The sequence below is a fragment of the Dama dama genome, chromosome 22 (assembly GCF_033118175.1).
Source record: "Dama dama isolate Ldn47 chromosome 22, ASM3311817v1, whole genome shotgun sequence".
NCBI classification, from domain to species: Eukaryota; Metazoa; Chordata; class Mammalia; order Artiodactyla; family Cervidae; genus Dama; species Dama dama.
Window position 1 is genome coordinate 48,110,910 of NC_083702.1, and position 12,258 is coordinate 48,123,167.

Here is a 12,258-nt window from a genome sequence, read left to right on the forward strand (position 1 = left end):
CCATCTTAAATTGTAAATTTAAGACCTTAGATGCTTCATGTAATCAGATACCTGGCCATCTAAAGTGCAATGACTAAAACGTGGGGGGTGGGAGTGGGGAATGGGTAGATACCAAGTCCCAAAATAGTTGGTGAGCCCACCTAAACTGACTTTGAAGGAATGCTGGGAGTGAAAGTCATTAATAATCTGAAAAAGGAGCCGATAATTAGAGATACTTTCTGTGATCCTACCCTGAGAGATAAAGACGGTAACTAGGTTGGCCTGGTTATCAAACCTCATGCTTTCAGAGTGAATCTGATCCACTGAAAGTCCAGAAGGTATCCTTGAAGGTACCTCCAGTAGTGGCGCCATTCAGGGCAGGCAGCCTGACCAAGGGAAACCAACTTAATCTCCCAGAAAGAAGTCTTCCTCTTCCAATTCAATACAACTTAGCACCTTTTTGTAATATACTGGAATTCTGAAGCTTTCTGGTAAAGTAGCCATAATAATTTCTCAAGATGGGTGTGTGTGTGTGCACGTGCATGTATGTGTGTGTGTGTGTGTGTTAGGGAGATAATTGTTGCATAGGTGGCATTGTCTGCTCATCTAGGTAGAGACTGAAGTGTTCATTCATGTCTTCGTGTCATTGGGTAACTGAAGTGAAGCAATTATGTATCACATTTTGAAAGAGGCTTTTTAAAAAGATTCACAACTAGATGATTCAGACTTAATTATCATCTTTGCAGCAGATGAGTTCAAGGCTCCAGTGGAGAACACATCGACTTCAAAGGCAGAAGGAACTGAAGCTGCTCCCTGGCTTTGGATACTTCCTCTTCTTGAGGTAAGAATCTTGAACCAAGATTGAACCAACTTGAATCTTGAACCACCTTAAAGTCTCTGCCAGTACACAGTGTCCCAGCGGGAACTACTCTCTTGCTGGAGATGACCCAGATCTGGTAGGACCCCTTGAACAGCCAGCCGTCACATATCCTGAATTATTTTGGTCTGCCTAGCTTTACCTATGCTTTATTTCTTTATGTCACTCAGCCCACCCAGAAAACCGTGAACAGCTCTGAGATAGAAATGAGAGTTGGTTTAGACTACATGCTTAGTTCTGCATCCTTCAAAAGTGGGGCTCAGTAGTTTGGACTTCTATTTTTGCCTCCATTCCAGTGGGGAACCCAGCACAGTGGCAAGAAATTCTAACTTGTCTCTCTACTGGTGTGGTTAAGACGGGAACTTCAGTGATCTCTGTGCTTTGGGATCAGGTCTTAAACCACAACAGTGACCTGGATCCTGCTGAGCAAACAGCCTTCCCATCTACCTGAATTTTGTAACTCCTTTGTGTAAAGTATGGAGTTTGGGGGGACAAGGGTGGGGAGACTTGGGGTAAATTTTCAAGGCCCTTGTCATTAGAGATCTTGGTATAAAATCAAATGTGTAGGCTGAATCCCTTGAAATATTCTTCAAGTCTGCCTATATTCCATACCTGTTGATTTAAACTTCTTACCAATTTTATTATCTGTCTTAACCATTAGGTTGGAATATTCTTATAGACTAGGCTTCTTTAAACCAATTGAACTTAATTTCTCAAACTTTGCCTTTATTTTAAAGGCTACACATTTCATTCACTCAACACACCTTTTAATTTTTCCGGAGTCTGCCAAAGCTCTCCTTCAAGAGCAGTAATGGTAAGTTGATATTTCTCAGGACTTTCCTAAGTCGTATGTGAGTTTTCTTATTTCTAGTCATCAGAATGGCTCAGGCAAAAGCCATTTAATTTAGAAGTGTTATTCTGTGTGGACACTGGTATGGAAATGTAATGCCTTCTGAGGTTTTGAGTAATGGAAAGAAGAATTCCTCAGAAGCAACAAAACAGGGAACTTGCTGGCAGGTTTTTAAATCATCCTGGATCCCTTCTTCTAACAGGCAACTCACCCTGTCCTTACTTGTCAGCCAAATTACCTAACCTTTTAGGAGTCATCTCCTTGTTTGACAAGGTTCCGTTCCTCCCCTGCCCATAAATCATCATCCTAACCAAACAATTCAACTGAAAGTTACATACAATCTATTCCTTTATAGCCCAGTAATTTTACTCACTCATAAAATTTCGAGAGGAAAAATATGTGTTTTCTCTATGCAGCTTTGAGTTCCTGAATCTCCGTCAAAGTAGACCACTTCAGAAACTTCCTTGAACCGAGAAGTGAAAACAAGTTTTTTGGCTGCTGGGAGGAAATTTAAAACTCCATTTGTGCCCAAGAAATTACAAATGGATTTGCACTTTGATACTTGAAAATTTCCAGACACTTAATGAATCTTTCCACATAAAAGATGGCATCAAGCAACCCCTATTTAAAATTCCCAGATGAAAATGAAAAGTGTATTACTATCAAGTCATTAAATGAAGAAAAAATCATAAACACTAGGATTAGGAGCCAGAAGAACAGGTTTGATTCCCAAGAGTCTGACTTGCTCTGGGATCTTGGACAGGTCATTTGAACTCTCTAAGCCTCTGTGTCCACATGTCTAAAATGGCAGAAGTATACTAGTGTTGTGAGTTTTGTGAATAGTGAAGAAATATAAATTTATCATTTTAATTGCTCTTCCACTCACAAGTAATATCTCTGCTTTGGTTTATTGTGGTTTTTCACTGTAGAAATAGAGAACTATTTATATGATGGTTTGGTTTTCTCATTGTTTTCAACCTTTTCTAGAACTTTCCTTAGCTAACAAGAGTCTTGTAACCAGTTGGATAGTAAGTTAGCAAATATTTATTGAGGTCCTACTATATACCAGGCAGAGATAATTTCTGCCTTACTTTGCATACATCTAATGAGTATAGACTTTTTGGTCTAACATTCATTTCTTTCCACTATTATGAAATCTTTTCCTCCTTTTAAAAAATCCCTCTCTGGGAGGGGACATATGTATACCTAAGGCTGCTTCATGTTGATGTTTGGCAGAAAACAACAAAATTTTGTGAAGCAATTATCATCCTTCAATTAAAAAATAAATTAACTTTAAAAATCCCTCTCTTATATTGACCTATAATGGAAAATAACCATATACATATATGCTCATGCTCAGGTGCTAAGTCGTGTCTGACTCTTTGTGACCCCATGGACTGTAGTCTGTCAGGCTCCTCTGTCCATGGGATTTTCCCAGCAAGAATACTGGAGGGGGTAGTCATGCCCTCCTCCAGAGATCGAACCTGCGTCTCCTGCATTGGCACAGCACATATATATGTGTGTGCATCTGTGTGTGTGTGTCTGTGTATGATACATATATCATATATATATATATACACATATATACAGTCCATGGGGTTGCAAAGAGTTGGACACAACTGAAGAGACTGAGCAAACATATATATATATATACACACACACATATATATGCACATATATATATATATAACTGAATTGCTTTGCACACATATTGTAAATCAACTATACTTCAATTAAAAAAACTCTCTTATGTCTGCCTAGGCATGACTCATCCATTTATAATTCTTTGCCTACAGTGATATTAACATGACTACACATCAGTTTGGCCTCATCCTTTGTTAAAATGTGGAAATACTTCTATACCAGTTGGTAAATAGCCACTAATCTAAGCCCCAGGGGTGTTCCTCTTACTCCCATTGTCCCATCCATCCCTACCTATCCCTCTCTCAAGGACCCCTGGACCACTCCCAGGATAGCTAAAGGATCAAGGAAGGCCTAGGATAGATGGCGTGCTATGCGTGTTCAGTCACTCAGTAGTGTCCAGCTGGACCTAACTCCTGCATCCTCCCTGAGTATAAGATGCTGTTGATGTCATCCTGTCTCCCAGAACATGGAGAGCCTCACACTCATTTATCCCACCCCTCATATTTCCCCCAACCCTCAGATCACTCATTGCTTGAGCAGAGAGACCCTCTTCGAGCAGAATTCCTTCTCCTCGGCTCTCACTCTCGTTCCTCTGTGCTTTCCTGAGTGTTGTCTTCACCCTCATCTCCCTCACGCTGCACCCCTGGCCCTGCCCTCCGCACTGTCCAGTTTCTTTCTGTAGCTTATCCTTTACTACCAAGGCCAATTCCATACGGCCGAGACACCACACTGAATGCATGAGGTCATAGCAGTTTTAAAATATTGCAATACCTCAGTATCTAATAGCACATAGTCACTACTCTGGGTCCCCCACCCCACCCCCAGTATACCCGCACTGGCCACTCCTCCAAGACTTCCTCTGTCCCACCCATGATCCAGGACCTCACCTCCCCAGCCCTGCTCTAGAACTGTGGCCAGCATCTGTTCTAATGGATGAATATGCTCTGCTAGTGTATAAATGCTTTAACCACCTCTGCAAAGAGCTATAATAAAATGTAGAGTGAAATAAATCCTATTCCTTTTAGTTGTTTGTGGCTAGAGGTATCCATCTTCACTGCTATATAATATTCCACTGTATGAATAAACTTCAATGTATGTGCATTCTGCTGGGAATATCTATGTTGTGTTTATCTCTCTTCTGGGCTCACTTTGCTCTTTTGGACATTTTGGCACCTGGTTCAGGTGGGCAGGGGGTTCTCTTGAATGTGTTCCTAGAAGAATAAGGTATGTCATATTCAAGGAAAAAATAAAGGCTATTTCTTTGCTTATGATTCATTGATTCCCTCTATCAGTACTTATCAGTCACTCACTATGTCCAAGACTCCGAGAGAGCCAGGCTTTGAAACCTCCAAACCAGACAAGGCCTTTGCCCTCACAGCCCTTATATTCTGGTAGAGGATACAGACAATAAGTAAAAAACTGGAAATATAGGCACGTGAATAAATATATATTTTGACTGAGGGTTCAGAAGGAAATGAGATTAGCTTGCTGCTGCTGCTGCTGCTAAGTTGTTTCGGTCGTGTCCAACTCTGTGCGACCCCATAGACGGCAGCCCACCAGGCTCCCCCATCCCTGGGGTTCTCCAGGCAAGAACACTGGAGTGGTTTGCCATTTCCTTCTCCAAAGATTAGCTTAGGGAAGTCATAAATGGCTTCAGAAGGAAGGTTGTGTTTACAATGAAACTTAAGGATGCATCGACTTTCTGTAGGCTAAGTAAAGGGCAACAGCCTAAGTGTGGGTATTAATCAGGAAACATGGGGTGAGTTTGGGGCTTCCTCAGTGGCTCAATGGTAAAGAATCCACCTGCAATGAGGGAGACACAGGTTTGATCCCTGGGTTGGGAAGATCCCCTGGAGAAGAAAATGGCAACCCAGTCCAGTGTTCTTGCCTGGAGAATCCCATTCACAGAGGAGCCTGGCAGGCTACAATCCACGGGGTTACAAAGAGTCGGACATGACTTGGTGACTAAACAACAACAACAGTGGGGTGAGTTTGGGGACTTCTCTGGACAAGGGATATACAGATCAGCTGACAAATGTAAGCAGGTTGACTGAACCAGCCTCTTCTCATACCTGAAGGTGGATCTATGCAATGCAGAACAGACAAATCAAGACTCTAATTCTCGATCTCATGGCCCTCTAGCAAAATGCCCCCTATAAGTATTCACCAATCTGAGCATAAGCCCATTGCATGAGTGGGGCAGCTTGCGCACTGGACAGAATGCCAGCCCCAGGGGTGAGAGGAGCAGCCCTTTCTCTGCCGCCAAGCTGGATACACTAGTGTGGGGATTGCCTGGATCATTCTCTGCTGATCCCACAGAGGCGGGTGTATCTCCAGAGGGCACCCTTTCTCGTTTCACACAAAAGCCCAACATAAGCCAGCAGTAGCCCTACTCGGACACTCCCTCCCCTGGTCAGACCGCTGTGCTCCTTTCAGATAAATTCTCTGCAACGCGCCTTTGTCTGCTTCATCGCATTCCCACTTCTATGGCCAAACCCAAGGGCACACACAAATGTTCGTTTTCTTTGTTGTTGTTCAGTCACCAAGTCATGTCTGGCTCTTTGCAACCCCATAAACTGTAGCCCGCCAGGCTTCTCTGTCCGTGGAATTCTCCAGGCAAGAATACTGGAGTGGATTGCCATCCCCTTCTCCAGAGGATCTTCCCGACCCAAGTCTTGAACCCCGGTCTCCTGCATCAGAGGCAGATTCTTTACCACTTGAGCTATAGGGAAGTCCTTTGTTTATCTTGGCCAAGCACAGATTCTCTCTCTCTCTCTCTAATGCACACACACACACACACACACACACACGCACACACAAACCCCTCTTACAGTGACCTTCCCTTTCATCTGGACTGCTCCTGAATCCCAGCCCCTCTGGGGTCCTTCCCTGCCCCAACTGGCCTGACTCCTCCCTCTGTCTAAATACACAGCTCCTATAACTTCCTCTTCCCTGACCACCCCCTCAAGTGCTTCCCTGACTAGTTTCATGTTTGTGTGTTAACTCCGTGGGTATCTGTGTGAATACAGGAATGACAGGTCCCCCAGCTTGTAAACTCCCAGAACTAGAAACAGGCCTGTAAATGCATTACTCACTCTACTGTCATTAGGAGAAACCTGTATCCCTGATGTTGTTGCTACCTCTGCTTCATTCATCAAGAAAATGGAGTGACCTTATTCATTGAATCCATTAACTCAGTATATGTACATTGAACATTTGGTCTATGTCAACCACTAGCAAGGTAATAGTGAATAAGATGTGGTCTTTCTCTCTGGAGAAGATGTTTAGTAAGTTTTTTCATGTCTTCCATGTGCCAGGTATTGTACTAGACTCTGGAATTATAGAAGTAAGACAGACAAGACAATCACAATGCAGGACTGTACATGTGAAAATCAAGGCCTGTACCGAGTACTGTGGGGCCTCCAAAGGCACACCTGGCCCACTGCATGGTCTCAAGGAAGAGACAAGCCATTCATTCATTCAATCAATATTTGCCTATAGATGCCAGTCACTGTTCAAGGTGCTGAAGTGATGAAGCCCTTCTGGGTGAAGCCTTAAAATTCTAGTAGGAGAGACAGAAAATAAACAAGTAACTGGAAACTATGCTAGGTGATAACTAGTGCTTTGGAGAAAAGTGCAACAAGGGAGGCATGGGGAATATGGAGATCGTGGGGGAGTGTGTTTCATTTAGACAGATTAGGAAAGGCTTCACTGAGATAACACTCGAAATACCTGAAGAAAGTGAAAGGCCCAGCCACGTGGGCTCTGGAAGGTGACTCTGCCGGGCAGAGGGAACAACAAGTGTAAAGACCTGAGATCCAGGCTACTTAGAGTGATCAAGATAGATGAAGTTAGCCGGTGGGGCTGGGTCCAGATGAGCCAGGTGTGTCTGCAAAGGAAAGTAAAGGAGGAGGTAGAGGTGTGGGCCGGGCAGGGCCTTGCAGTCGGTAGAAGGGCTTTGGATTTTATGCTGAGCAAGATGAGGAACCCCTGGAGGGCTTTAACAGGATGGGGGCAGAGGTGACAAGACCCGACTTTATTTTATTTATTTATTTTTTTCATTTATTTTTATTAGTTGAAGGCTAATTACTTTACAATATTGTAGTGGTTTTTGCCATACATTGACATGAATCAGCCATGGATTTACATGTGTTCCCCATTCCGATCTGACTTTATTTTAGAAGGCCCACTCTGGTGTGAAGAATAGCCAGAAGGGGACAAGGGAAGCAGAGAGACCAGTGAGGAGACAGTTGTAATTGTCTGTGTGAAGTGAGTGTGAAGTGATAATGGCTGGTGCAGTAGTTGGAGGTATAGTGGTGGAAGACATGAGCCTGCCTGCAAGTTCATCTTGTGTCAAATGCCTAGATGGACGCTTGTGTGTTGTACAAAGTGGGGTGGAAGCACAGAGGAGAGAGCAAAGAGCCCAAAATGGCCTGGTGAGGGAAGTTTTCCCAGAAGGAACTGTGGAGCTGGCCCTGGAGGATGCATTCACCACACAGATGTGGGTATGTGACCCAAAGGTAGAGAGACAGAAAGAGATGCATGTGCATGTATTTTTATATTGGGAGGGTTAAAGACAAAACCCTCAATTGTGAAAGAACTGGCAAACTGAAGAATAGCAAATAGCTCGGTGTGGACAGCTCAGAGCACTACCCTCACTTAGACAGGAGAGGAGGGTCAGGAGCACGGAAGAAGTCCAGAGCCAGTTATGAAAAGCCTTGATTGCCATGATAAGAGCTTAAACCTGTTTGTCCTGTGGGCAAAGGAGAGTCAACAAGAATCTTAAAGCAGATAAGTGTTGGTCTCACATCCGCTGAGGCCACCTTTCCAAACTCCTGACTCATTTTTTCTAGAACTCAAGAATTCCTCCATCCCACTGCCATATCCAAAGCATATCCTTCCCAAGACATCTCCAAGTTGTTACATTTATTGTAAGACTCTTGTATTGCATTGCATTATATCTTACTGTGTTACAATCATCTGTATATTTGTCTGATTCATCCACTATTTTGTGGGAAGCAGAGGTCAGACGTCACACATGGGTCATCTCTACATCTTTAGCACCTGGAACATATTCTGGTGTGTTCAATAAGTGATCACTGGATGGATGGTTAGATGGATGGATGGATGGAGTGAGTGAGTGAGTTCTGGAAGTAAGCAATGAAATAAGAAAACTTAGAAGTGCTAAGTTGGATTGGCCAGTAAGAAAGCATAATAATAATAAAGGAACTCTAAATGTTGGCTAATTGCAGATGTGCACAAAGATGGCCCAAGTTCAAGTCCAAGTCCTCTGGGGATGTTTCCTCCTGTGGAATCTCTGCATCTCATCTGCTCAGGCCATTTACCCTGGAATCAAGGCGAGGGCTACTCAGCGGGCCCTGGACTACGGTGAGTTGGATGCTTTCATAAGCCAGGCTGTACTCACCACCCAAGTGGAGTCTTTGACCCCAATCCAGAAGCTCATATTGGGGTATCTCATGACTGAGACAAGCTCGACAGTGGGCTGATCCAGAGATGTTAAGAAGGCTGAGGGGAAAGTGTTGCTTGAAAAATAATCCTCTTGACAATAGGTATATCTAAATACAGCCACAGACTCGTATTCCACCCCCCACCTCTCTTTCCCTTGCACATGCATACACAGTGAACATCTTAGGGCGTATAAAGCACTTGGAACAGAATCTTACAATAGCAAATTCCCAATGAAGATTACCAACTTTATTTTCACATATGTGAACAGATGGCGCCACAGTTGCTAACATCCCCATGTAATAGATGAGGAAAGTGAAGGACAGGGAGATTTTGTAACTTGCAGAGTCACACAAGCTAGTGAGCCAAAGTGCTGAGATTCAAACCTAAGCTGTCTGCGAGTGCTTTTGTTTCCATCTTTCTATCCTTTACCTCTGTCTTTATATCTCCATATTATAATGCTATTCACAGTGTTACAGAGGATAAATCTGCTCTTCTTAATTTCCAACAAGAATGGAAAAGTGGAAATGAGCTTAAGCTAAAATGAAAGGAGTAAAAACAAAGCTTCCTCCTTGAGAAGGTTAAAATGAAAAGATCATTCTTTGTTATTGTGTGACTTACTTTTCTCAAGCATTCTGATGGGCAGGAAGGCTCTATTTCTCCACAAGCTCAGAGAAGCATGTTCTGTGGTGCTATTATATAAAGATGGGCTTATTCCAGAATTAAACGAAAGCAGTCGTTACTCAATTTTGGGGGGTGCTGGTATCCTTTGAGAATAAGATGAAAATGTGAACCCTCTCCCCTGAAAAATTAGATGGACACACACACACACACTTCACAATATTTTATTAGAATTTTAGGGGGTTGAAGAGTTTCTAATCGTCCAAGGATCTCAGATCCAAAATTCCTGAATTTAAAGAATCTGGGCAAGAAAGAGGACAGTGTAATATCATTTTCTGGAACTGGCCATCAGGCACAAACTCTGGAGTCAAATTGCCCAGATTTGACCATGGTCTCCCCCGGTTCTCAGCTGTGTGACTCAGGCAAGAATTAACCTTTCTGAGGCTCAGTCTCTTCATCTGCAAAACAAGATAATAATGATACTTTACATTTTTCCTAACACTGTCCTGTGTTAACATATTCTCATGCTGTTAGCTCTGCGGTCTCGGACAATTTCATTAGCCTCTCTGAGGACTAGTGTTTTCTTCTACAAAGTGGGAACAATAATATCCATCTTGTTTTCTAAGTATCTAGGGGCATGATTTTACTTAATAAATTTCACTTATGTGTTTAATGATATTATGCCATCAGCATCTTTTTTATCAATAAACATTTTCTGGGGCTTCCCTGGCAATCCAGTGGTTAAGGCTCTGTACTTCCAATGCAGAGGACTTAGGTTTGATCCCTAGTGGGGAACTAAGATCCCACATGCCACATAGCATGACCAAAAAAACCAAATAAACAGTTTAAAAAGTCCAGTTAAAATTTTTAATTAAAAAATAATCATTTTCTTTGGTTGCTTCACAGCTGTTCAAGCTGGAATGGAGATGATCGAACAAATGGCCAAGGAGAGAAAGCTGCCAGATTTAAAAGGTTCTGAGTCTCTTGAATTTCTGAAAATCGATTATGTGAACTACAATTTTACCAAGTAAGTAAAAGAGAAGAGCATTTTTAGCAGTGAAATTAATCTTTAAAATCTCAGGTTGTGGCTATGCCACCATGAGTCCTGGTGTAACACCAAGACAGAGGAGAAGTTAACCAACCTTTGGTGACAGGCTTATCAGATGACTCACCCAAGCGAGAGGAGTCATGGAGTTGACTGAGCGTGTGGTATTTGGGTCAGAACACGTGGGGCCAAGTCACATCTCTGCGGCATGCTCATTGTGTGCCCCTGACACATCTGCTCAGAGTCTCAATGTCCTCTCCTCATCCCTAAAATGAGAATTGTAACTGAATGTAGATGTTAACTGTGGCCACCTTGTCCCCGGGATTCTAAATGAAATTCTTGTTCGTTCCATTGCTTACCCCCATAAACCTGGATGCAGGGTTCAATCTCAGTTTCATAATCTACTCTCATCAAGTCTTATCTTACTTTAGTTAAGTTTAGTCAAGACGTCAGAGGTCATAGGAATGGGTTACAAGGCACGTGGCCTTCTGCCCTCTTGCTCTCTATACCTCCCCTCCTTCTCTGCTTCTCTGGAACAATGTAAGTTTCTTCCCCTGCTTTCATGCGTAGCAGTTCCACCCACTCCTGAGTACCAAAGAATCTTCCTAAATGCTTTTCCAAGTAACTTTCTCTCCAATAAACTGCTTTTCCTAAGAAGAATTCTGGAGGCAGTTACAATCTTTTCTACCACATTAAAGCAATTAAATCAAATGTCAAAATCAGTAAACAGTAAAAGTCAGATGTTATAACAAATGTGAAGATACTTCATAGAATCTGAAGCTGCTGAACATGGATTAGTTTAATAGAGTTAATGATAGTGTAAAACCATCAATGTAAGAACAACAGAATTGCCACATTGATCCAGATCCTTGTTTCACCCAGCATAGAGTTTTGAGGTTATACTGTTACCCTCCTTCTTCCATTGAGGAGACCCCAACTGGGTCCTTCTCTTGCCCAATGCTGCTTGTGTCAGCTGAGACCAGGTTCAGCAAAGCAGAGCAGAAATTTTAGTCATCAATCAAGGAATGGAGGAGGAGAGCCCACGCTCTAAGACACATGCTCCCCATGGGAGGAAAGTGGGGGACTCTTCAGGGGTAGGTAGGAGGCAGGTGCAACATCAGAAACTGGGGCAAAGGGCAGAGATTGTCAGGAATAGTGCTGCACGCACAGTGCCTATTTGTGCACCCAGTGCACCCAGCACTATTTGTGCCCAGCGAGGTGCCAGTCCACCTGCTGTGGGCAGAGATCTCAACGTGGCAATGAGGTAGAGGCAACTTCCGGACACGTCTAGACTTCCGTGACACTGACACTGCTCTTGCACTCAGGCCACAACCAGTTCAAGGCATTAACTGGCACATTTCCTTTGAGGTATAACTGATAATCTTCAACAATCATCAGGTGTTTTGGATCAAGAAGAGAAATAGTTTAAAGCAGAGGTCTTTCAGTTCCCTGGGGTATCTATGTGTGATAGCACGAATCAGAAGTAAGGTTTGGCTGTATATGACAGAAAATGAGAGTGACTTAGATGAACTCGGGGTACAGATTTGTCTCACAAATAATAAGCTCTAATGAAGCTGTGGAAGAATCCTGTTGAAGCCCCACAGTTTCATCAGAACACAACTGTCTTATATTTTTCTCCTCCCCCATCCTTAACTCTGCCTCTGGCCTCAGTTGCCTCATGGTCTAATATGGCAGATGCTCTACAGCTGGTCATTCAATGGCAACCCACTCCAGTATTCTTGCCTGGAGAATCCCATGGATAGAGACGCTTGGCCA

The 12,258-nt window shown here is 43.1% G+C and overlaps 1 protein-coding gene across 1 annotated transcript in view; it reads left to right on the plus strand.

Moving 5' to 3' along the window:
• Positions 1 to 733: 733 nt before the first annotated feature.
• BPIFC (BPI fold containing family C) overlaps positions 734 to 12,258 on the plus strand; it is a 39,688-nt gene continuing 28,163 nt past the window's right edge. Inside the window, exons 1-3 of the mRNA XM_061124162.1 lie at positions 734 to 820; positions 8,603 to 8,738; positions 10,344 to 10,464. Coding sequence (XP_060980145.1) covers positions 8,603 to 8,738; positions 10,344 to 10,464 — 257 coding nt within the window. The 5' untranslated portion in view covers positions 734 to 820. The remainder of the gene's footprint in view (positions 821 to 8,602; positions 8,739 to 10,343; positions 10,465 to 12,258) is intronic.